Raw genomic sequence first — 27527 nt, forward strand, 5'->3', positions numbered from 1 at the left:
CCATCCGTGTCACTGTGCTAGGTCCATCCGTGTCACTGTGCTAGGTCCATCCGTGTCACTGTGCTAGGTCCAGCCGTGTCACTGTGCTAGGTCCAGCCGTGTCACTGTGCTAGGATGTCTGTTGCTTTGATGGGAAGAATAACACTGTATTCTTTGAAGCCTCCATTGCAAATGTGACCAGACCCTGACCAGCCTTAAAGGGGTTGTCTCACTTCAGCAAGTTGCATTTATCATGTAGAGAAATGTAATACAAGGCCCTTGTATCCAGCCAGCAAAGGAGGCAATATGGAGAATCACAATACATTAGTAAGTGCCTTGTATTAACTTTCTCTACATGATAAATTCTACTTGCTGAAGTGAGACAAGCCTTTAAACTCTTCTTTTTTTCTTGCTTTAATAATACACACTCTGTATTTTCTTTCTTCCTTTTAGGTGGAAACTAAATAAATGACATGGAGAGTAAAATGATTGACCATCGTAGTAGTGGTAAGTAGCGTTCAATGTTTTTTTTAATCAGGGATTTACAACTTAGAGTACTTTCACACTAGCTAGTGCATGCGTGCCCCCGGCTTACCACTCCAGCCCCATTGACTATAATGGGGGCAGAGAGGGGTTCTGGCGGCAGCACGGCAGCGCACGCCGAGAGGCCACGGGAATAAAAGTACGAACATGTAGTACTTTTTTTCCGGCGACCTCTCGGCGTACACTGCCGTGCTGCCGCCGGAACTCCGCCCCGCTCCCATTATATTCATCCGATCCGGCGACGCAGTAATTTCCGGAACACTTAGTACCGGATCCAGCATTAATACATCTCTGTCCATGTTTCCATTCCACAAAAAATCTGAACATGTCCTATTAGGGTCCATTCACACGTCCGTAAGTGTCTTGTGGATTCGCAAATTGAGGAATCCGCAAAACACGGACACCTGCAATGTGCGATCCGCAATTTGCAGACCGCACATTACAGACACTATAATAGAAAATGCCTTTTCTGGTCCGCAATTGCATCCGTTCCAGCCCAATTAAAAGTGAATGGGTCCGCAAATTGCGGAACTGAATGCGGACCCAAATTACAGACGTGTGAATGGACCCTTATTGTCTGCATTACGGACAAGGATAGTACTGTATAAAGGGCCAGCTGTTCCACAAAATACGGAATGCACATGGATGTCATCCGTATTTTTTACGGATCCGTTTTTTGCAGACCGTAAAATACACCTTATTCCGAGGCCTTATTCAGATGAGTTTCTTCTGCCTCAGCCAGTTCTAGGCAAATGCAATTTGTAATTGGTTGGACATAGAAACGTTTCAATAAGCGTCTGTATAGATACTCTGTATAGATCACTGCATATGCCAAGCTTTCCACTGGTTTTGCATAGAGCTGGCTGAGGCAGAGGGATCTCATTTTATAACAGCGCATGCGCAGGATGAGCGCTACTATGGATGCACATGTGACCACGTCTGCTCAGCTATAGGATCATAAATGAATTCATAAACACAATAGGAACCCGTGGGGCCGCCATCATTAGGATGAGAATGGCCTTGTAAATGAGCATTATTTCTTCTGGGTGCACAACCCCTTTAATTGCACAAACTTTTGGTTACTGAACAATGTTTCATACTTGATTTAAAGGGGTTTTCTCAATTCAGCAAATGGCATTTATTATGTAGAGGAAGTTAATTCAAGGCACTAACTAATGTATTGTGATTATTCCATATTGCTTCCTTTGCTGGTTTGATTCATTTTTCCATCACATTATACATTGCTCGTTTCCATGGTTACGGCCACCCTGTAATCCATGAGTGGTGGTCGTGTTTGCACACTATAATGCATTTCTACAACCGTAGGTCAAAACCTTGTCTTGAGATTGACCCTGATAGAAATAAGTCCTGTTCTCTAAAGTGTCTGAAATCCATAAAAACATTAAATGCAATATGGAATATTACATTTTTTTACACACGTTACACTGCCGCCGAGCATGCTTTTAGATCCTATTTAGAGAACTTTACGTATTGGCTGCTGCCAACTGAATTTTATTTGTCCTTTATGGTTCGACATAAAATTCTTCATGGTTATTTTATGGACTTGTTTTACAGTGATCACAAGCCCGCCCGGATGGGAAATAGGAATATACATTGCTGGCGCGCTGACTTTGCTAGGAGTAGTAGGTCTGTATTTATGGAAACTGTACAGATCGGGCAGCTACCCGTCTCCTTCTCCGTTCCCCAACTACGATTATCGATATCTCAAACAAAAATATGGGAGGTCGTACTCAGAGGTGAAGAAGAAGGTAAGCTCATCATGGCACGGGCCTGGTTAGATGTTGGAGACATTGGTGGGTTCTGACACCAATGTCCGATCCAAGTCCGACCCCTACAGAGTAAAGTGTCTAGAGCTGGAGCAGTGCGGTGCCACATCATCTCCTGTCAACACCTATCGTTCAGCTTTCATCATGTTGACTCGTGTCTCCAGGTCATGACATCAAGCTTCAACCAAAAGGATCTGATATTCTAGGGTTCTTGTTGATTGAAGCAGCAGAGATCCTAAGGCCTCATGCACATGGCCATTGCCCAGCCGTGGCCAAACAGCGGGTCCGCAATATGAAGGCTCTGGCCGTGTTCTCCCTGCATCACGGATGCGGACCCATTCACTTGAACATGTTCTATTTTTTGTGGTGCGGACGGATCATGGACTCATTAAAGTTAAATTGGTCTTGATCCGTCCCGGCCGCCGCACAGACATTGCCCGTGCATTGGGGACTGCAAATTGCGGTCCCCAATGCACGGAATGGCCGCACAACGGCCGTGTGCCTGAGGCTTAAGACTGATCTATCAGCCTCACTCGACCCTTTCCAGGCAGCCATCCAGAAGAAGCCAAGCAGAGCCAATAGGATCTAATTACTGCTGCCATGTTCTGGCCATCAACAGGGTTGCAGCAGACAGACCCCCACCAACAAGATTTTGGTGATATATCCTAGATAGAACTTTGCCACCGGTGACCCTCATCAGACAACCTCTTTAAAGGGATTATCCCACAAAAAAATATTCTACATTTTTGAAACCTGCACCTAGGTCTGAATATTGTTGTAATTCACATTAAAGAGGTTATCCCATGACTAATGTAAAAAAAAAGAAAATCAGACATCATATAGGACATGGCAATCTCTTTCTAACAAAGCTAGAACCAGCCCTGTACCTCACATGGATCCAGAGATCTCCCCATTCATTGCTGTGCTAGATTTATATCAAGCTGACAGCTCAGGAGGTGTGTCTTTTCTGCTGCAGCTAAGGGGGCGTGTCTCAGCTCTCCCTATCACAGCTCAGGGGGCGTGTCTCAGATCTCCCTATCACAGCTCAGGGGGCGTGTCTCAGCTCTCCCTATCACAGCTCAGGGGGCATGTCTCAGCTCTCCCTATCACAGCTCAGGGGGCGTGTCTCAGCTCTCCCTATCACAGCTCAGGGGGCGTGTCTCAGCTCTCCCTATTACAGCTCAGGGTCGTGTCTCAGCTCTCCCTATCACAGCTCAGGGGGCGTGTCTCAGCTCTCCCTATCACAGCTCAGGGGGCGTGTCTCAGCTCTCCCTATTACAGCTCAGGGTCGTGTCTCAGCTCTCCCTATCACAGCTCAGGAGGCAGTTGAAGAATGAAACTGAGCATGTGCGGCCACCTCAGTGAGCAGGTCAAAGAAATAAGACAAAATAGCAAACAGCAGGTGGCGCTATACAGATACATTTTATGGATTAACTCACTGGCTATACAAAATTTTTCATTACATGCAAATACAAAAGTATTCAGATCCAGGTGCTGATTTAAAAACTGTAGAATATTTTTTGTTGGACAACCCCTTTAATCATGGGATAACCCCTTTAGGTTTCAGCCATGTTATTCTTCGCACCTTGCTGATAGAATTCCTTCTCTTTTTGTTCAGTGCAGAGATATAACTTACCAGAGCAACCACGAAGGAAACAGGATCTGCTTTTACACGCACAGCATCCATATAGATAAATCAAACCTAGCCAGGACATTTCCGAGAATGAAAAATAAAATGAACCGTATAGAACATAATGTAGCTATTTGGACCTAAGTAAATGACTATGTCCTGGCTATCTGTAAAATTATAGCATACATTAGTGATGTCTGGGGATAAATCTAACACTGCCTTATCAAAAGAAGCAGTCGGAGATGATAGTGAAGATGTCTAATACAGCACATGAAAGTAAAGAGACTTCCGCTCGAAGAGACTGATATAGACTGGTACCCGAGACAGGGCATTACTATAATAAACCCATAACGAATGCTTGATGTGCTATTAGTGGAAGTGCTTGAATATGTGATTAGGGTGAAGGAATTCTATCTTTCCAATGCTCATCATGTGATATTTCTACGATCACATATACTGTATATATAATAGTAGTAGCTTTATATACTCAGGAGACGAAGGAAGGAGGAGGCATCACTCATGCTCTAGTGCCACCCCATTCATTGAGGAAACACTGGACTATTATTCCCCTGATTAGTGAGGGTGGTGGATGATATGGGAAAATTAAAATAGTTAAACCATAATTTCAAATATTTATTATGATTAGAGATGAGCGAAGTTATTGGAAGTTCGATTTGGCTGCTTTGCCGAATCTTATAAAAAAATCTGCTTTGTGACGAATTTCGCATTTTTTGGGTGCAATGACAGGGGGCGGCGATTGCGCTGCCCCTGTCATTGCACCCCTCAGATGCCGTGTTTATACATGATTGCAGCATCTGAGTGTAAAGATGCAGTGTAAAAAAACAAAAACATACTTACCTGATTCACGGGCCGGGTGTCGCCATCTTGATTGAAGGTCTGGCGTGAAATCTCACCCGGGCTGTTATGACGTCATCCAGGACTTTCCCTATAAATTAAAGAACTTTCTGAAGGGAAGCCAAAAGAGGTTTCCCACTTGTCCTGTCAATATGTCATTCTTTTCATGACCAGTTATACACTCTGACCCCTGGAGAGAACATTATAATTTGGAGAATCACAACAATTGGATAGATTCCAATTTTAGGAATCAGTAAATTTCTACCACAACAAGGATAAGTACAAAACTGGCCACCACCCCTTTAAAATATTCCACATTTGCACCTGGAGCTGAATACTTTTGTATAACCACTGAGTTATTCAATAAAATGTAGCGGTACAGCGCCACCTGCTGCTTTTTATTATCCTTATTTTTCTGCTCACCTGCCTGAGGTGGACACACATGCCCAGTTCCATCCTTCAACTGCCACCAGTTTTGACAGTTACTGGAAGAGAGCTGCAATAGAAAGGACAAACCACCGGGGAAAGGACTTGAGCTGTGATAGGGAGAGAGTAGAAAGGTCACACGCCCCTGAGCTGCTAGCTTGAAATAAATCTAGCAGAGCAATTAATGGAAAGATCTCTGGATCCATGTGAGATACAGGGCTGGTTCTAGCTTTCTTAGAAAAACACTGTCATGTACTATCTGATTCCTGATTTTACTGTTTTATTTAATAATGGGAGAAAACCTTTAACTCCAATGTATCACTTTCCTCCATAAATTGGGATATAGGGCGCTATTTGGCCAAGCGCTATACTTGAGACCTGGTAGTCTACAGATACTTTATTTGCCTTGAAGTATTCATGTTAAAGTTGATTATAGCTAAGAATAAAAAAATAATAGGCACCTACAGACCCTGGTCTATAATGTCCATATGGGCATATCGACAAGATTTAGTTTTTGACATAAAAGACCAATTCCACTTCTTCCTTTCCTACGATACCTCAGAAATGTCCACTTATCTAGTTTTCTAGAGACACAGTTCAATTGTCCCTCACCTCGGTTGCCCAAGGATCATATGTTAAAATGGTTTTCAGATATTAAAATTATAAAATTATGTGCAAATGGTTTACACACTTAAAAATGAGTCACTTACCAATGTACCGTCTGTAGCTGAGATGCCTCTGTAACTCAGACTGACATGTAGTCACATGGTCCCGCACCTGGTGTTTACCTCCTGCTTGTGTGTCATTTCTCACTCTGACCACTTGGTTATATCCACTCTAGCCCTCCATGTAGCATGTCCTATATCATATACCTACTATCTCCACTGTTCCCTGCAGCTGTAAATAGAGGCAATGTCTGTGAGAGGAATCATAAGAACTGTAGTCCTTCACAAATGCAAGCCCTAGACGCATCAAAACAAAGGTGCTACACAGAATTGGGCAAGACATTGAAAACAGAAAACTAATTACTTCTTAGCTATGAAGGCATCTACTGGTGCGCATTCAGACACATATTGGTACTTTTTAAATTTTTGCAAGCCCAGAAAACCCCTCTAAACCAATTGAGATCACCGACAATCAAGTTTACATGTGAAATTCAGAAAGTGTCATTAGAGAACTGTCTGCCTGCCTCCTGCAAGTCATTCAGCCTAAAGTCACCATATTACTTTGTGTCAAGACTAATTATCTTTTTAGACTTTTTAGACTTTTTTTTATTTTTCTAGTTCTTTTTTTACATATAAATTGAAATTATACAAAATATTATCTATTTCTAAAATTCAGCATTTGGCGGTATTAAACACTGTGCATGTCATTCTGGTTCAGAATATTACAGTTCACATGTTCATACTATGCCATTTTTTTTCCCCCCTCTAGAGACCCGTCCAGGCAAATCCAGCAGTGGCACATCTCAATGACACCTATGAAAGTATTAACGAATTTGGTCCAATGGAGTTGATCAACAGGGACATGGAAATGACTCCCTATGGGATGTTAAGGAAGTCTGTCTCTACCGATTCCCTCAGCTCTATCTCTTCCATTGGAAATAACTTTGGCTTGGACTTTACTGTGGGACAGATTGAAGTCACTATGGACTATGATCTCAGTTCAAACATATTGCACGTCTCTTTAATACAAGGAAAGATTTACTGGAGAAAAAGGAAGATGGCAACTTTGAATCGTGTTTTGTGCACATTAGCCTGCTCCCAGATGAACAAATTGTTGGAATTTCCAGAGTAAGTATAGAGAGCATGTACATGTATGTTTGGTCCTTTGTTACCGTAGAAAGGTTGATGTGACCAGAAGTCTCTCAGTGGCTTAGGTCAGCTTTTAACTATGGATACCCCTTTTTGGCTCAAGCCTACTGCCGTTATTATGGCAGGATTACCAAAATGGCAGGTAGGATTAGTGCAACCCAACGTCAAGGGATCAAGAGGAAGAGAAGTAGCTGTCAATACTGTACTTTTGAGGGGCATACAAAGGGGATGGTGGTTGGTTCCAACGGGTCTATGTTTAGAACTTCAAATCGTCTCTGTACCGCATGCAGCCAATCACAGAGCCCCTTTTACAGGAAAAAGTTGTCAGAGTAAATTTTGTCACTCTCTCGTTGGTCACTTTCTCCTCGGAACACATATTTTTTTTTCGAGGGATGTGGAGCGTAGAGTGTCTTTATCTCCTTATTGTGTGGGTACACAATGCCTGTACACCTGCAAGGTAACCATACACCCACTTTATACAGCATATTATAATATACCAGTTCTCTATAAGCTCATGTGCTGTTCCTGCAGTCCTTGCACTCCCAATATAGACCGCATTCAAAAGTTAAATGGCAAATTGTGCAATTTCAAGTGAATGAGCATGAGGTTCGAGGACACATTCAAATTTTTTTTTGCGTTGGCCCACCAATGGATTAAAACTGCCTTGCTTTAGATCCAGGGCATTGGGAGTTACGTGCACCAAAAACTTTCCATGAACGTAGTTTAGCTAACATAGAAATAACATAGGCTACATCAATATAGGGAACTTCCCTAAAAGATATGCTGAGGAGGAGCAAATTTTACATATTATCCAGCGCATAAACATAGTTTGAAATGCGTCCAAGAATATTTTGAATTGTCAGACCGCTGAAAGGCGGCCATACAAATTAGAAGAATGTCAACCAACTATTTCATGTGTATGGGAGTGTCCTGACTCTCTCAATTTGAGGTTAGGTGTTTTAGCTTTCAACACGCCCAATCCTTTTGTTCTTTAGGGCAATAAGCTGCCGCTAAAGCCTTATTCTCTTCTCCCTATTGTCCAGGACTTTACTTTTGATAGCCTGTCCTCAAGATAGGCCACTGATATCTGAACGATGGGGGTCCAACACCCCATAACCCCGCCATACTTTTGGGGGTAGTTCCGGTGCCAGAAGTTGCTGCAGGAACTACACAGCTCCATCCATTGTGTTGTGGACAGAACTGGTTCCTGCAGCGCTGCCCCCATTTAAGGTGATGGATAGAGCTGTGGAGCTAGTGCTGGAACAACCCCAAAACAGCTGATCGGAGAGGGTGATGGACAACCACCGATGAGATGCTGATGGCTTATCCTGAGGACAGGCCATCAATACTAAAATCCTGTACAACCTCGTTGGGTGAGAGATTGACAGTAGGGTGGACGCTTCTTTCATTTTCAACTTCTTCCCGAAGTGTGCTACTTATTAACAGCTATTACGGAGCCTATAATAATAATAATCTGTATAATATACATTCATAGGATTGTCTTGATCTGCAGCAGAGAAATAGATGATCTATACAAGATCTTATTTGCCCTCCTTGCATTTACTTAGTCTTACCAGTCTATTACGTGTCCCTGAGCGCTGAGCTCTAGATTCATTACATTTCCTTCTTCAAACCCCCACCTCCTTCCATGTTGAAAGACATTGCAGTAGAGTAATATAGAAAGCTACTGAATCGTATAGACAAGCAGAGGAGAGGCAGGCGAAGCGTCCTTGGGGTATACTTGCTTGCCAGGCTTCCAGCATCCCCGTGTGCTGCGTGGGTGTATGTGCTACAAGTTTAATATGGTAGATGCTCATTAAAATATGACAGCAGAAAATTGTCCGGCTCCGTCTCTACACTGCAGGTTTTTTTTTTCTAAGATGGTAGTCTTTATTATAATAAGTACAGCAGTGCAAGAGACTACAAAAGAAGGTTCCCAGTTTTTAACCCGTTTATTGCCTAGATAAGTGAAGGACACGCTAAGAAACGTGGTTTGAGTCTGATACATTCTTATATTCTCCCAAAGACATTTATAGCATATCATCGACCAATTCATGGCGGCTGGCATGAGTCGATATGGCAAAAATGGTTTTCGAACCCCAGTAATGCATACATTGTGCAAGATTTAGGACCCGTAATAAAGAAAACCATCTGAAGATAAAATTCAGGAAGAAGGTGTCCTGCTGAGTCTGTCTGCAATATCCTTTATTAGCATTGATGCTCCAGTTGTTCTGAACAGAGCTGGTGGCGCAGCCCTGGGTTCTCAAAATTCTGGTGCCTGATTTCTTTCTAGGTAGTGCGTTCTAGATTCACTGGCTATATACTCCGCTTGATTGTTGAGTGTAGATAGCAAATGGATACTGAATGCAGAGGAAGGAGCCATGGGAATATTAAGAATCACCCTGCAGAGAAGACAAAACCACTGATGGTTCATACAGAAATATAAATCACCGTGTTACATTGGTGGTCCGTGCCCGCCACTGTCCTGCTCTGCCAAATGGGCATGTTCACAGCTTCACTCACCCTTCTTCTCCTTCTCCACTGGCCGGACTCCCTGGCCTTCCTTTGCTTCCTTGCAGGGGGTGCAGCTGCCAGAGTCATCTGTGTCTTCAGGCTGGCCTCCTTCCCGTACCATAGGGCATGTGCGCGCACGCTCCCACAGCTCGTAAGGGGCCAACACGTGCACCCTAATTCACACCAACTATTGGCTGGTCTCCTTTAAAGGAGTTCTACAGTTTGTTTTAACTGATGATCTATCCTCTGGATAGATCATCATCTTATTGGCGGGGGTCCGACACCTGGGACCCCCGCCGAGCAACTGTTTGAGAAAGCAGCAGCACCGCGACCTTCTCACTGTTTACCGCTGGCCCAGTGACATCACGACTAGTATCAACTGGCCTGGGCGGGGCTAAGCTCCATTCAAGTGAAGGTGTGCTATATTCATTGCCCGTGTACTGAATTTCTGCCCATTTCCTGAATTTTCACCCTTCCCTGCCTGACCTGTGCTTGACCTTTGTATTACTCCTTCACGGATTGCTTGTACTCGGCCTCTCCTGACCTCGGCCTGTCCATGACTGCGATTCAGGGTCATCTGTCAGTCACACAGAGACTACTCTAGGAGGTAGAAGCCTGGTGGTTACCCTGCAGTGAAGTTTAAATTCCTGTACATTCCTGTAAAAAGAGTGAAAACCAGAGGACTGCCAGAATAACGCCCTTAGGACTCAGGAGTAGCCCAAAGCCAAATCTGTTGGTTGATGCAGTGGTTCCATACCCACTGTTGTAACACTCTGACATTCTAATTTAGCATAGTACGCAGAGTCATAGTTAGGCTTATTATAACACAAGGCAAAGATTCAGTTTGCTGCCTTCATCCTATTTCTAAATACCCTGGTATAAGCAAATTGACTTCTTGTTGCCCTTTGACACCCAGCATTCAGGGCACATTTACCACCAGTCCTCCCCCAATTAAGCCTCCAGCTTAGCGGGGTGAGCTCTTCTTCTGAGTTCTTCTTCACTTTAGATTTAACCAAATGGTTGACCTATATGATATATTAGACCTACTGTCGGAGAGTATGTGCAGACGATTACATTGCAGTGAAGAAACAATGAAGACACATTGTCCTATTACTTTCTTTACAGTATAATAACCCAGACAACAAGTATTGCAGGAAGAGTTTGCAGCACCAGAGAAGGTTAGGAGGCTTGTTATTTTTCTAACTTTGAAAGAGGATTCCCTTAAGGCAAACCTACTTTTCTCCAATGGGGTGTAAATAGATTTACAAAAAGTTCTCCAAGATGAACTTAAAGAGGTATTCCAGTTTTTAAATAGTCAGTGGGGGCTGAGCGGCAGTACGCTAGCACAGCCACTACACAATGTCCATCCAGCGTTCAGTTTCCGATGCTGGCGGCTGCCAGAAGCATGCAGTCATTGGTGGTGTTGGACCACACTGACCTGATATTGATAACCTATCCGAAAGATAGGTCATCAATATTTAGATGCTGGAATACACTTTTAAGTCGGGGATGTGGGTACCCAATATGTAATGATTGTAATCAGGAACACATAAGACTGAAGAATACACCTCCTTAACTCATGTCAATGAGATGTCATAAAAGGTAAGTGGTGGACCACAAACTGGGATCTTTACTTCTCTTAAGTAATATACAACGGAGAACTAGACACACCTTGTGTGGTCACTGTGTATTAAAATTGATATCATGTAATGAAATTCACAGGCGTTCCTGAACCTCACTACCAAAACAGAGAACGGGATCTTCTTACCCTCAACATTGGTGGAGGGTACACTGTCATAGATTAAGAGGTTACATACCAAAACAGAGAACAAGGAGCTTCTCATCCTCAAAATTGGTGGGAACCACAGTGGTTACACCATCATAGATTATGAGGGTGCATACTTTATTGAGGTGGCTTGGACTTCTTAGATGTCCTCTGGATGTTCTGTGGCGTTAAGAGGAGCCAACATTCCAAGCTAGGCAAATCATTAGTATTACTACTACAATGTCTCAGTGACATGAATACTTTTCTCAGAAGACTCCTCTAGCAACAACTGCAAAGCCCTACAAACACCAGTGCTTGTTCAGGGTTGTGACAAGTAACTATGGAGTCCATAGTGAACATCAGAAGATATTATGAAAGACTTACTATAATATTGGTCTCTCATTTATTTCCTATTTTCCTCAGTCTTCCAGTACGCAGCATTTTCCCTTTCTTAGTGAAGATGGGACCATGTCTTTTACCCTGATAGTTTTGTATGGGCCATACAAAAAATACGGTGAAAAACTGTTCCATGTAAAATGCCCTCAAAAGACAAGGGGGCTCTGCCTCCGACTGGGGAACAAAATGTTTAGTCTCCAGAAGCGTCAAAGCTTCTTTACTGTCAGAACTGTGAAGCTGTGGAATAGATTTCCTCAGGACGTGGTCACAGCAGGAACAGTGGGAAGTTTTAAAAAGGGTTTAGATGAATTCTTAAAAGTAAACAACATTAATGCTGATGAAAACGTGTAGAAATCTAAGTCTCATTTCCTTCTGGGATTCGCGTCCCCACCTATCCCTTGGTTAAACTTGATGGACTTATGTCTTTTTTCAACCGCATTAACTATGTAACTATATACCCATGGTACTACACTTGTACAGTTCACGAGCAACCTCTGCTCAGGACCTGAAGGTTCCCCTCAAAGAATCTTCTGAGAAGGTTGTGACCCTTAAAGATACATTTTCTGCAGTTTTATTGGCTGTAAGAAAATATTTAGAAAATCCCAGTTTCTCATGTTATATCTTCATATATTCCTATGAAGAAATTTATAATGGCACAAATAACAATAAATGCTCCCAAATTATTTCATGAGAAATTCCAGTATTTACTAAAACAGACATTGCGGGAGAAGCGACTGATCTTTTCGCCTGCCCAAGTGTGTTCTTCTATTTCAAAGTGAAGCCGCAGGTTCTTCACAGCAGGTGGATTTTCAGTCAGGTGAAATATGTATTTGAATGAATTGAGTATAAGCCCAGGAGTGCTGCAGAAATGGCTCAATATATTTTAAATGCGTTAGATACTTCATATTATAATGGAACGTGATCCTATCATCTGTATGGCGTGAATCCAAAGAGACCATGTAAGTGACAGCTGCTTCGAGGCTTGTGATGAAGACTGATCGCTATCGTCTGTGCTAACGTTCTCTTCTTTGAGATCCCTACATTGACATTATACAGTAAGAAAGCCATGTCTGTGCTATAGTTCCCGATGTCGAACTCCGTCTTCTGCTCCCAACCTGGCATCTTCATGCGGCTGCCACTACGGGGAGCTCAATGCAAAGCATTTTTTACAGCTTCCATTGCATTTAATAATAACTGTATACATTTCTATGCACTGAGCTCCCCCTAGTGGTGGTTTCAGACAGCCCTGGACAGAAAGATGTATGGAGATTTATCACTGTATTTATGAAAGTTATCCGTTGTTCATCCATTTAATAAAAATATTTCAGCAGAAATATCTTTTTGAGGGCCCCATGATATTTCTGTACGCTCCACTACCCACATTGATGATGTCCTTAGGTGGAGCATTATATAGATTAGCACACCAAATTCATTGGCAGCTGTATACAGTGAGCTCCCCCTAGTGGCAATTTCAGGTGACGAGATGGGAATAATCTGGATTAGATAGATCAGTGCTGGGTCCCGTCTCACCAAATGTCCCATACCAATGGCATGATCAGTCTGTGTGTTAGGCTACTTTCACACTGGCGTTTCTGGGTCCGCTTGTGAGATCCGTTTCAGGGCTCTCACAAGCGGCCCAAAACGAATCAGTTCAGCCCCAATGCATTCTGAATGGATAAGGATCAGTTCAGAATGCATCAGTTTGGCTGCGTTCGGTCTCCGTTCCGCTTTTGAGGCTGACACCAAAATTATGCTTGCAGCGTTTTGGTGTCCGCCTGACTATCGGAGCCAAACGGATCCGTCCTGACTTACAATGTAAGTCAATGGGACGGATTCGTTTTCACTGACACAATATGGTGCAATTGAAAACAAATCCGTCCCCCATTGACTTTCAATGTAAGTCAGGACGGATCCGTTTTGATTTAGACTTTTTTTTTAAAGAATAATGCAAACTGATTCGTTCTGAACGGATACAAGCATTTGCATTATTGTTGCGGATCCGTCTGTGCAGATACCAGACAGAACCGCACCGAACGCAGGTGTGAAAGTAGTCTTAGGTACATCCCTGGTCTAAGGATGCAGTGACGTAAAGCCCATTACGAGGATGATTGTTTTAGTTGTGCCACTGATAATAGGGTCATGATTTAAGGGGGTTTTGGTGGCGATAAGCTTTTTTTTTTTTTAGAAAGGCCAGAAACTGTCAAAAAAATACATCATACTAACCTCACCAATGCTACTATAGGCCTACTTTGTATGCTGACCATGTTTATCAAGCAATCTCTACATATAATCTTAGTCAATAAAACATGTCATCGCTGTGTAGAGACTCCAAGTTGCAGGAAGGTTGCGCAACTTAAAAATACGTGCGGCTTGTCTGCAACTATTTTAGAAATGTGTCTTGGCCTATTGTACTATGAATTCTGTATTCAGAATGCTATTATTTTCCCTTATAACCATGTTATAAGGGAAAATAATAATGATCGGGTCCCCATCCCGATCGTCTCCAAGCAACCCTGCGTGAAAATCGCACCGCATCCGCACTTGCTTGCAGATGCTTGCGATTTTCACACAGCCCCATTCACTTCTATGGGGCCTGCGTTGCGTGGAAAACGCACAAAGAGGAGCATGCTGCGATTTTCACGCAACGCACAAGTGATCTGTGAAAATCACCGCTCATGTGCACAGCTCCATAGAAATGAATGGGTCCGGATTCAGTGCAGGTGCAATGCGTTCACCTCACGCATCGCACCCGCGCGGAAATATCACCCGTGTGAAAGGGGCCTTAGTGTCCTTGCTCCGTGCCTGTTCAGCTCATGCAGAAGAAATTAACTTCTATGTTATTGATTGCACAGAGGAATTGTGGAAGACGCATAATGCACAGCCCACCAGAATAATACACAGCCTTTTCCCATGAGTGAAGCCAAAATTATAAAAAAAAAATAATACAAATTTTAATAAAAAAAGTGGTAAAGGAGTTATCCCAATTAATTTAAAACTCTTTTTTTTCCTAATTTATCTGTACAACTTTCGTCCCTTTTTGTGGGTTGGCAGCAGCTCACCCGAGACAAGGATGCACTGCAGTAAGCTCTTGCTAGCCCCTTCCTGCCCTGCATAGAAAATAGTCCCTCACACAGAGGTACAGAGATACTCTTGGTATGTAATACCTTCTATGAATAAAGAAGTAGTGACGAGTGAGACTGCAATGAGCTGGACCGTTGTACAGTTAGGCTACATTCACACGTCAGTATTTTTCTATAATCCGAATTTCGGTCCGTTTTTTGCGGATCCGTTGTTCCTGAAAATGTTTCCGTATGTCATCCGTTTTTTGCGGATCCGCAAAAAACGGAAACATGTATACATTTCAATAATCAAATAAAGTTGTTTGGATTTCTTTGAAAAAAAAATGTAAAAAAAAAAAAAATTTGCTATGTGTTTCCAGGAACGGATTCCGCAAAAAACGGAAGACATACGGAATGACATCCGAATGTCTTCCGTTTTTTGCGGAACCATTGACTTTGCATTGTACCAGGATCCGATTTTTCAGGAACATAATAGGACATGTTTTATATTTAAACGGACATGCGGAACGGAACAACGGAAACGAACAGCACACATTGTGCTGTCCGATTTTTTCCAGGACTCATTGAAAATGAATGGGTCCTGATCTGGTCCTGATCTGTTCTGCAAAAAACGGAACAGATCAGGAAAGAAAAAACGGACGTGTGAATGGACCCTTACACAGGACGCCAAATTATGTAGTGGGTCAGGATATGTGTATAATAGTCTATTGTTTGTTCGTGACGCCAATCGCAGCGTGCGCAGGGCACAGTCACAGGGCCCTTTAAGGTGTTATAACTTACGCACCAGGTTAGGAATGCCAGAGTGGTGTAAAGTCTCTGTATGGTAGTGGTAATTGTGTCCTACCTGGGTACAGCTGGACTCCTGGATCCTGGCTCACTTGCAATAAAATGAGTGCGTTGCTAGTAGGAGTAATTGAGGGATTTGCAGCAGAAATTAAGATCCAGACTTGGAATAAAGTTCAAACGTGTCTTTACTAGATGCAGCTTTCATCCAAGTGAGATACAGCATTAGTCTGAAGTCCCAGCAGGTATTGGCAATGTGTGGCAGGAATCTGGCTTCTGCTCTATCATGTGCCTGGAGCTTTTGCAGGAAAAAAGACGTCTGCTTAGTAGCTCTGTAATGTGGCAGGAATTTATCATCTGCGCTATCTGTCTTCTGCTGTATTGGGGACTGACTAGCTGAGGAGAAATATGTCTTCTCCTGGGGTCTCTGAACGTTACTCATAGTTATTGTTACAGGGTATGCTTCTTCCTGTAACTGGAGGTGGCTGCTTGCTTTCTTCTCAGCTGAGGCTGCAAGGCTCAGGCTGGGGATGATGATCAATTGTCTCAGCCGAGACAAGATACTGGCTTTGGATCCCTATATCTGGGAGCTCCTACATGCACAGCCTTCCCCTAGCCGGGGTGGCTGGCACACTACCTTTAACTTCCTTCCCTCCCCATGAGGCAGGATATGGGCCAGCCCACTTCTGCTCATAGAAGGGGGAGCTGAACTGGAATGAACTATTCTAGTTCAGAAACACTAAACTGGCTAAGGCTACTTTCACACTAGCGTTCGTCGGTCCGCTCGTGAGCTCCGTTTGAAGGGGCTCACGAGCGGACCCGAACGCTTCCGTCCAGGCCTGATGCAGTCTGAATGGAGCGGATCCGCTCAGACTGCATCAGTCTGGCGGCGTTCAGCCTCCGCTCCGCTCGCCTCCGCACGGACAGGCGGACAGCTGAACGCTGCTTGCAGCGTTCGGGTGTCCGCCTGGCCATGCGGAGGCGTGCGGATCCGTCCAGACTTACAATGTAAGTCAATGGGGACGGATCCGTTTGAAGATGCCACAATATGGCTCAATCTTCAGGCGGATCCGTCCCCCATTGACTTTACATTGAAAGTCTGGACGGATCCGCTCAGGCTAATTTCACACTTAGCTTTTATATGCCAAAATAATGCAGACGGATCCGTTCTGAACGGAGCCTCCGTCTGCATTATTATGATCGGATCCGTTCAGAACGGATCCGATCGAACGCTAGTGTGAAAGTAGCCTAAGTCCTTGCTGAACACATTGCTGCCACCTGCTGGTGAACATGGAAAATGACAACAATATACATTTACAAGGCTTAGAATGCAGATATATGAGAATATAATGTGAAATTACACAAGATGACAAAGTTAAAGGGGTTGTCCAGGTTCAGAGCTGAACCTGGACAGCCCTCCATTTTCACCCCAGCAGCCCCCCTGACATGAGCATCGGAGCAGTTCATGCTCCGATGCTCTCCTTTGCCCTGCGCTAAATCGCGCAGGGCAAAGGCATTTTTCAGAGTTCCGGTGACGTACCGGGCTCTCCATGGGGCTGACAGGAACCCCGGTGACGTCACCGGCACTGATGGGCGGGATTTAGCGCTGCCCTAGCCAGTAAAACAGCTAGGGCAGAGCTAAAGCCCACCCCTCAGAGCCGGTGACGTCACCGAACACACTGCTGGGCGGAAGTTACCGCCCGGCAGTGTGTTATTAAAAACAAAAGAGCCCGTGCCCTGCGCGATCTAGCGCAGGGCACTGGAGCGCATCGGAGCATGAGATGCTCCGATGCCAGGCTCAGGGGGGCTGCCGGGGTGAAAATAACGGTATGTCCGGGTTCAGCTCTGAACCCGGACAACCCCTTTAATGCCCTTAACAGGTTGTGGGGGGGTAAAAGAGTTTCGTAACATAACTCTGGGATGTTACAAGATCAGTACGTCAGTGATGAGGGGAGGGCAAGGGGGCAGAGAAGCTACTGGGCATGCTAGTCCACCTCAGAATGCACAAGAAGCAGAAACAGCAGGGGGCACTACCAGAGAGGAAAATGTAGTGTACATTAAAAAAAAACCTGACCAATATTTTGATTGCAATAATACTTCATTTGTAATGCTCTATTCATACTACTGATAACACTTGCTGACCGGAGCAGGTACATGTATGACGGGACTTTGATAGCATTCGGCTGGCGGCTATCTTCTGTGTATAGTGTTTTAGTTGTGCAAAAATCCCTTTAAGTAACAACATAATGAGCTAAAGCTCATCCGCTCCTAATATCCTTCCAATGATCTCTCTGTTGGCAGAGTCTTTGTGTTATCTGCCATGGAACGATCTTTTGAGTCATCCCATTCAATATTATGGATCAGGATGAATATAATCCTCAACCGAATCCAAACATTTAGAGGATCTACTGCCAGTGTTCCTACACAAACAGTGTCGTCCCGGTATTCAGCCTGCGCCTATGGCTGGTATTACCACGGTGGGAGTCAGCGATCATTGCTTCATTACAAGCTTAGCCCGATCAATACAGTAAATGGACAGGCGGGCTGATTGTTGCATAAAACGGTTGCATCTCAGGGGGGAATTAATTAAACTGACCTTGTTTTCTGCAGAATGGAGCAATTAGAGAGATGAATTTACTACTCAGGCTTAAAGGGAAAAAAAACAAGAATATAAAACCGCCACGTTGTCTATATGGGTGTAGTTAGAATAATATCACTCATTAAAGGGGTTGTCTCGCTTCATCAAATAGCATTTATTATGTAGAGAAGGTTAATACAAGGCACTTACTAATGTATTGTGATTCTCCTTATTGCCTCCTTTGCTGGATTCATTTTTCCATCACATTATATACTGCTCGTTTCCATGGTTATGGCCACCCTGCAATCCAGCAGTGGTGGTCGTGCCTGCTCACTATAGATAAAAGCACCAGCCTATGTGAGCTCCCAGGGTCTTGGCCACCAGAGAGGCCGGCGCTTTTTCCTATAGTGTGCAAACACGACCACCACTGATGGATTGCAGGATGGTCGTAGCCATGGAAATGAGCAGTGTATAATGTTTCCATTATTCCACCTAGGAAAGGAGGCAATATGGAGAATCACAATACATTAGTAAGTGCCTTGTATTAACTTCCTCTACATAATAAATGCTATTTGCTGAAGTGAGACAACCCCTTTAAGGAGCTGTCATCTAGAGATTAAGGCCTCATGCACACGACCGTATGTACAGTCATGTGAAAAAATTAGGACACCCTTTGAAAGCATGTGGTTTTTTGTAACATTTTTAATAAAAGGTTATTTCATCTCCGTTTCAACAATACAGAGAGATTAAAGTAATCCGACTAAACAAAGAAAACTGAAGAAAAGTCTTTTCCAGATCTTCTGTAAATGTCATTCTACAAAAATGCCTATTCTAACTGAGGAAAAAGATAGGACACCCTCACATGTATTCCCTCTTAAATTGGCTCAGATCTCACACAGGTATATCACACCAGGTGCACATAATTAGTAGATCGTTACTCTGCATGTTGAATGAGGCTTGCCCTATTTAAACCTCAGACATTTAGTTTGGTGTGCTCCTGACTGTTGAAGTGAGAGTGAGCACCATGGTGAGAGCAAAAGAGCTGTCAGAGGACTTCAGAAAAAAGATTGTAGCAGCCTATGAGTCTGGGAAGGGATTTAAAAAGATCTCAAAAGATTTTGAAATCAGCCATTCCACTGTCCGGAAGATAGTCTACAAGTGGAGGGCTTTCAAAACAACTGCCAACATGCCCAGGACTGGTCGCCCCAGCAAGTTCACCCCAAGAGCAGACCGCAAGATGCTAAAAGAGGTCTCCAAAAACCCTAAAGTGTCATCTCGAGAACTACAGCAGGCTCTGGCTACTGTTGATGTAGAAGTACATGCCTCTACAATCAGAAAGAGACTGTACAAGTTTAACTTGCATGGGAGGTGTGCAAGGAGGAAACCTTTGCTTTCCAAGAGAAACATCGAGGCCAGACTGACATTTGCCAGATAAAGTTGACAAAGACCAGGACTTCTGGAATAATGTTCTTTGAACAGATTCAATCCAAAATTGAATTATTTGGACACAACAGCAGAGGACATGTTTGGCGTAAACCTAACACAGCATTCCAAGAAAAGAACCTCATACCAACTGTGAAGCATGGAGGTGGAAGTGTCATGGTTTGGGGCTGCTTTGCTGCAGCAGGACCTGGTCAGCTCACCATCATAGAATCCACGATGAATTCTACTGTGTATCAGAAGGTGCTTGAAGAACATGTGAGACCATCAGTTAGAAAATTAAAGCTGAAGCGGAACTGGACCATGCAACATGACAATGACCCAAAACATACTAGTAAATCAACCAAAGATTGGCTGAAAAAGAAGAAATGGAGAGTCCTGGAATGGCCAAGTCAAAGTCCAGATTTGAATCCCATTGAGATGCTGTGGGGTGACTTGAAAAGGGCTGTACGTGCAAGAAACCCCTCAAACATCTCACAGCTGAAAAAGTTCTGCATTGAGGAGTGGGGTAAAATTTCCTCAGACCGATGTCGAAGACTGGTAGATGGCTACAAGAACCGTCTCACTGCAGTTATTTCAGCCAAAGGAGGTAACACTCGCTATTAGGGGCAAGGGTGTCCTATCTTTTTCCTCAGTTAGAATAGGCATTTTTGTAGAATGACATTTACAGAAGATCTTGAAAAGACTTTTCTTCAGTTTTCTTTGTTTAGTCGGATTACTTTAATCTCTCTGTATTGTTGAAACGGAGATGAAATAACCTTTTATTAAAAATGTTACAAAAAACCACATGCTTTCAAAGGGTGTCCTAATTTTTTCACATGACTGTATTTTGTGGTCCACAAAACACGGATCTGCAAAATATGGATGGTGTTCGTGTGACGTCCATGCTGCATCTGTTTTGTTTTGTTTTTTGCACCCAAGAATAGGACATGCTCTATTGTTTGCGGAACGGACATACGGATGTGGAAAGGACACGGATCACCCATGTGATTTCCGCATCCGTATGTCAATTCGACAAAAGGATAGAACATGTCCTGTACATGGTGGCAAACTGTGGACCATTATCCCATTGAAGACAATTGTTCTTCCAAAAAATTGATGCAAAATGGACGTTATTTTGCGGATTTGCAAAATGGCCACATTTGAGTTATTCATTTTGACCTAAATAGGTCAAATAGAGGTTTTACATAATTGGCTATGGATGTTCTTCACTGTTGGCTGCTTTGTAGTTCTTCCATTGAGACTATAGGTTATATACAGTCTCAAGAGGGTGTCTAAAGTAGTCTGAAAACCACGTTGTGTTTCATCATTGGCTCAGGCTGCTGCTTTAACCCCATCCACTATGGGTTAGTTCTTAGTTATACCCGTATTTTTGCCCTATAAGATGCACCACCCTATAAGGCATCTATGTTTTAGAGGAGAACAAATATTTTTCATTAGACCTCAGATCAGACCAGCAATCAGACCCCCAATGTTAATAAGACCCTCAATCAGACCTCAGATCAGACCCTCAATCAGACCTCAGATCAGACCCCCAATCAGACCTCATATCAGACTCCCAATGTTAATAAGACCCCATTAAGACCTCAGCTCAGACCCAATCGTGAATGAACCCAATCAGACCTCAGATAAGAGCTCCAATATAAATAAGACCCCCTCATTCAGACCTCAGATAAGACCCCCATACCTCAAATGAGACCCCCATGCCTCAGATCAAACCCTTGTGCCTCAGATCAGCCCACATGCCTCAGATCAGACCCCCATGCCTCAGAGCAAATAAAATAAAAATAAAAATCTATTTATCTCTCCTGCTCTGGGCGCCGCCCGTCCTAGGATCCAGCTCTCTGCTGCGCGCTGTGCTGTGACCCAACGCGCACAGCGCGAGGTCACAGAGTGTCCTCACGCTGTGCGCAGTCACAGCACAGCCGACGGCAGAGGATCAGGAAGTGGTGAGTACAGGGCTCGGGGACCACTCCATTCACCCCTTCCCGGTCCTCCGGTACTAATGAGTGCTTCCATAATAAAAGCGCTCATTAGTATTCGCCCCATAAGACACAGGGGCATTTTTCCCCACTTTTAGGGGAAAAAGTGCGTCTTATAGGGTGAAAAATACAGTATATAAGTTCAGTCATCTCCATTGAGACTTCATCTTTCCTGATATCCCTAAATCCCCTGGGAAACTAGTGATTACACAGATAAAGGCTCTCCTGGTCTACAGTTTTTTTTTTGAAGTTGCGCTCATTACATATAACCTCATTCCTCCTCTGTATTCCCTCTTCGACATTCTCTTGTTTTAGAAGAGGATGCAGGAGCCTTGGAGATTTAAACAGCAGGTAGCAGGATAGTTAAAACCCGGCAACGTATGACAGATAATCCCTTATCTCTGCAGGAAACCCCAGTTGCATCAATTTGTTCTTTTTGGAAATGTTCATTGCTCGACTGAGTTTGCTGCATCAGATGCTGAACCCTTAAAAATGAAAGACTTAGAACTAAAACTACAAAGGCAGATTGGCAAGAAATACTGCTCCAGATGTGCACGGCGCTTATGGAGAAAATTGCAAATACCAGCAGACTCAAAACATACAATTTGGCTCTCAACATTGCCAAACAAAAGTACTTCACCTCTCTCATCTCCTCACTCTTAAATAACCAAAAACGACTCTTTGACACTTTTCATTCCCTTCTAAGCCCTAAAGTTCCAGAACCTGTCACTGACCTCTGCGCTGATGGCATGGCCACTTACTTCAGAGACAAGATTGGCAGTATCCGGCAGGAAATAATCTCCCAGTCCCCAAATAATTTCAATCCTCCTCCCTCCAATTCCTCCACATGCTCTCTCTCCTCTTTTGACCCTATAACAGAGGAAGAAGTCTCCAGGCTTCTCTCTTCTTCTCAACCCACGACCTGTAGCAGTGATCCTATTCTATCACACCCTGTCCTCTCCCCGGCCGTCATCACTCACCTAACTACAGTTTTTAACCTCTCTCTCTCTTCTGGTATCTTTCCCTCCTCTTTCAAACACTCTATTATAACCCCACTACTAAAGAAAACATCTCTTGATCCGACCTGTGTTGTTAACTACCGACCTGTTTCTAACCTCCCCTTAATCTCTAAACTCCTTGAACGTCTTGTCTACTCTTGCTTAATAAGCTACCTCTCGGCAAATCCTCTTCTTGACCCATTACAATCTGCCTTCGCCCTCTTCACTCCACAGAAACTGCCCTTACTAAAGTGTCTAACAATCTCCTAACAGCAAAAGAAATGGTGACTATTCGCTACTGATTCTGCTGGATCTCTCTGCAGCGTTTGATACCGTAGACCATAAACTCCTCCTCACCATGCTCCACTCAATTGGCCTTAAGGACACTGCTCTCTCTTGGTTCTCTTCCTATCTCTCTGGCCACTCCTTTAGTGTATCATTCGCTGGCTCTTCTTCTCCTCCTCTTCCTCTTGATGTCAGCGTTCCTCAGGGCTCAGTACTAGGTCCTTTACCCTCCCCCCTCTATACAGCCCCCATCGGACAGACTATCAGTAGATTTGGCTTTCGATACCATCTCTACGCTGACGACACCCAACTATACACTTCATCCCCTGACATCACCCCTGCTTTACTCCAAAACACCAGTAATTGTCTGGCAGCTGTCTCTAATATCATGTCCTCTCTGTATCTAAAACTGAACCTCTCAAAAACTGAACTTCTCGTCTTTCCCCCATCTACTAACTCACCTAAACTTGATATTTCAATTTCGGTCTGCAGCACTATCATAACTCCTGTGCAACATGCCACATTTGACTCTGATCTTTCCTTTGTTCCCCATATTCAATCACTTACACGCTCTTGTCGTCTGCACCTCGAGAATATCACCAGAATCTTCCCTTTTCTTACGGCGGAAACGGCAAAAGCTCTTGTTGTTGTCTTGATTCATTCTTGTCTTGACTACTGCAACACATTACTAATCGGTCTCCCTCTCAACTAAAATCTCCCCCTTCAGTCTGTTCTAAATGCTGCAGCCAGGCTCATCTATCCATCCAACCGCTACACTGATGCTACTAGTCTGTGCCAGTCACTTCACTGGTTGCCCATCCACCACAGAATACACCTTCAGCCACAAAGCTCTCCAAAGTGCTTAACCTCCGTGTATCTCCTCCCTCATCTCCATCTACTACCCTACTAGTGCTCTCCGTTCTGTTAGCGACCTAAGATTAATAACCTCCATAATCTCACTCCCATCTTCAAGACTTTTCTCGAGCTGCACCTACTCTCTGGAATACTCTGCCCCGGAATAGTAGGTCAATTCACAACTTCTCCCCCTTCAAACGTGCCTTAAAAACACATCTTTTCAGGCAGGCTTATCAAGCTACCCAAAATGACTTTTCCCAGACTAAACCTTTCCCCCACCAACTCCTCTGGCCTAAACTCGATCCTCTAGTAGTCCCAATCCCGAAGCAGATCAGCCGGCACCGCTCCTGTCAGTTCAATAATGGCTCAGATCCTACTTATCACAATCAACTACCTTATGTGTCACCCCCAATTCCTCATAGATTGAAAGCTCTTGCGAGCAGGGCCCTGACTCCTAGTGCTTCAGTTGAATAGTAGCCAGTTACTTCTGTTTTGTACATGAACCCTATGAATTTGTAAAGCGCTGCAGAATATGGTGGCGCTATATAAATAATTTTTTTAATTAATATTATTAATATTATTAAATCTTGCAGCCACATCTCTTAAAGTGAATGTTCACATTATGACATTTTTAGTTCAAGCATTCTGTGCTGATTCATTTATTAATATATTATATTTTTTAGGGGTCAGAGCTCTGTTTTTCTGAGACAGTGCCCGGGTTAGACTGGCCATAGTAGACCTTAAAGCTGTGATGGCTAACCCCAGAACTCCAGCTGTGATAAAACTACGACTCCCAAGATGTACACTTGCTTGGCTAGAAGTGAATGGAGCATGCTGGGAGTCGTAGTTTCACCACAGCTGAGTGCCAGGCCGGAGGTTAGCCATCACTTCCCTACAGGGAAACTGAAAGCCCATGCCCAGGGGGACCCAAAAATCCCTCCTCATGGCCTCTGTCAATTTTGACCTGCCTACAACATGGGGTCACTTTTAGTTTTTTCGCCAGGGCTACTTTAATATCCCAGTCCACCCCTGAACAGTGCCCTTAGTCCGCTGTATAGACCTAGAGTTAAAGGAGTATTCCTCTTTTTGCAATTTTCAGCATCAGTTGACAGGAATCAGCACGTGTTATAACTTATCACTCACTAATAGTGATTGTCTATTGGTAATGCCCCATTTTCCTGCACTCCATCGCAGTCACACGATATTTTCCACTGTATCCCGATAACATCTGAGGAGTGGCAAGGCTTGTAAGGCTCTGTCGCCATAACATCATCAGTGTCATGTTTTGCTCACTGTCATGGACCTTGCCCTGTAGATGTGATGCTACAGACACTCCCCATGAGTCTCAAATGAGTCAAAATGCCCTCAGAGCTTCATCATCTGATGTATATAATGCAGTTAGGTTAAAATATCGCAAGAATGGGGCCGTGCTCCCCATTTGATTGGAGCGACAGATGCATGCGTGTCTGCTGCTCTATTCAACCCTATGGGATTGCAAGTGTTTTTCTATCTACAGCAGCCCCATTCTGTTATAGCTATCACCATTTTGGCTAACTTTTAATAGTATGGGTGTTTTCGCATGCGACGATGCCCATGTTATTCTTTTTTTGTTCATTTTATTTTGGGGAAAGTGGGGTGATTTTACGTTTAAAGTTTTTTATAATATTTTCAAAACTTTTTTCTTTTTTTAAATTACTTTTCATCAGATTGCAACTTTTGCAGAATAATGGAAATTGCTCCATTATTCTCTATAGAAATCACTATATCACAGTTTAGTGCTTCCACCTAGTGGCCTGAACTGGGATATACTAACAATAAGCCTGGAAGCCTAGTACAGTCTGCGGCTCATTTTTAGAACAGGGTGCTTTCCCTAATCTCCGCTGGGGGAAGATGCGTCTGAGCACGAAGCCCGAGCTCCCGTTTTTTAACACTCTCAGATGCCGTGGTGACATTTGACAAATGCCACAAGGGGGCCCACTGAGATTTATCGCCCAAGGGCCCACATGAGCCTGGAGCCGGCCCTGAGAAGATTGATCCATTGACCTGAACAGTCGTTGATCATCGGCATCACCAGCAACTAATTCGGTACACCGGTGCTGGCACTCCTAACACTATAAGAGTCCTAGCGATGCTCCACTAACTTGGTTATTTCATAATGAATCTCATTTTAAGGGATATTCCCATCTGGGACATTTATGACATATCCATAGGATGGGGCCCCCAAGTGTACAGACAGGAAGTCACGCATTCGCGGCCAACCTTCGTTCACTGCTATGGAACTTCAGAAAATAGCTGAGAGCTAGTTTGCAATTTTCCGAAGTCCCATAGTGGTAAATGAACAGGTGGCCGCGCTTCTGCTGCTTGTTCTCCGGTCTCTGCTATGGAACTTCCGAATACAGCTGAGCATGCGCGCTATTTTTGGAACTCCCATAACGATGAATGGAAAGGACTCCCTGCATGCGCAATGTGCTCTCCGGTTTACTTCAGGCCCCTGTTCTGGAGAGATGAGCGGGTCTCAGATGTGGGACCCCCACCTATAGAACATTTATGACACATCCTATCGATTTGTACCATATATGCCCCAGATGGGAATACCCCTTTAACCTCCTCCCTGAGAAAATCAAGCATACACTCCTGAAACCAAAGAATGCAAAATAAAGACACAGAATAAAGATACAGAACACAATAATTGGGGAATAAATGGCCAAATTGTTTATTTAAAATATTTACAAAAATGGCAAACCCCTGACTCACAGAGAGTCACCCTCCAGCACTCAGGAGAGGAAAACCCCCTGTGGAGGAAACCTCTAGGGAACCATGGCTGGAGGGCTGCCCTTCCCTTGGGCTTAGAGGGTAATGCCACTATGTGGCTGCCACATAAATAGTAGGAGCGGATGGGGGGTGCAGCAGCCGGGCTTATCTGGTTGACTAGGCGGATGTCCCTTTTCTCCCATTGGGCGATGGGCTTCCTGCTAGAACCTCCAAATTTCGTCAAGGTGCGGTGGGCGGGGGTAGTCAAGCTCAAGGTCCTCAGGCCATCAAGTACGGCACCAAATATGGCTGCTCGCCCGCTTTTTACAAGGGTTTTTCCCTTATGACACGTGTGCTTGTGATGTCACCGGTGTCTATGACTAATGTTCTGTAGGGTTAACCCTTTAGTGACTGTCAATGTGCCTACTGCAGAGGCCATTAACCCTTTCCTGATTGCATGGTGTCAATATACTCCAGTTTTGATAACCGCCATATATTTATGGTCCCCCGACAATCGCAGGGTTTCCTGCTTCGGGGGAGCAGGTTTGTTCTGTTACTGACAGCTACTGGCCCAGGTACCGATACCTATCACCTAAACCAGCGGCTCTCATATAACCCCTTCCAGACCGCACCATGTAAATGAACAGACTAACAGCATGGTCCATTCATTTCTATATGTGACCCTCGACCCTATCCAGAGACCCCACTTGAGGACGGCGCAGCAGGAGGCACAGTGCTTAGCGGTTACAGACACCATTGGGCACAATGCTTGATGGTTACATATCTCCAATCCTTTGGACAGGGGGATAACTTGTCTTCATGGGACAACCCCCTTTAAGGACTTATCTAAAAATAAAGACTAGGGTCCAAGCTACATAGGATAATTTAGATCATTACAAAAATCCCAGTAGGAGGTGTACAGTGAGGAAACAGGAAAATGCCACCTCCCTTCTAATCTAACTGATTAGCAGCATTTATTTCCTATTGACTATATAGTGCCAACATATTTGATAGCAACGTACAGCGATTGTCCCTATTCTCAAGTAACTACAGTATATATTTTTTT

At 43.9% G+C, this 27527-nt stretch overlaps 1 protein-coding gene across 1 annotated transcript in view; it reads left to right on the forward strand.

Moving 5' to 3' along the window:
• The first annotated feature begins 452 nt into the window (after nt 1–452).
• The window catches only part of LOC122921066 (synaptotagmin-12-like), a 56622-nt gene continuing 29547 nt past the window's right edge, over nt 453–27527 (forward strand). The window contains 4 exon segments of the mRNA XM_044270962.1: nt 453–486; nt 2098–2291; nt 6655–6916; nt 6919–7013. Coding sequence (XP_044126897.1) covers nt 453–486; nt 2098–2291; nt 6655–6916; nt 6919–7013 — 585 coding nt within the window.

The sequence above is a fragment of the Bufo gargarizans genome, chromosome 10 (assembly GCF_014858855.1).
Source record: "Bufo gargarizans isolate SCDJY-AF-19 chromosome 10, ASM1485885v1, whole genome shotgun sequence".
NCBI classification, from domain to species: Eukaryota; Metazoa; Chordata; class Amphibia; order Anura; family Bufonidae; genus Bufo; species Bufo gargarizans.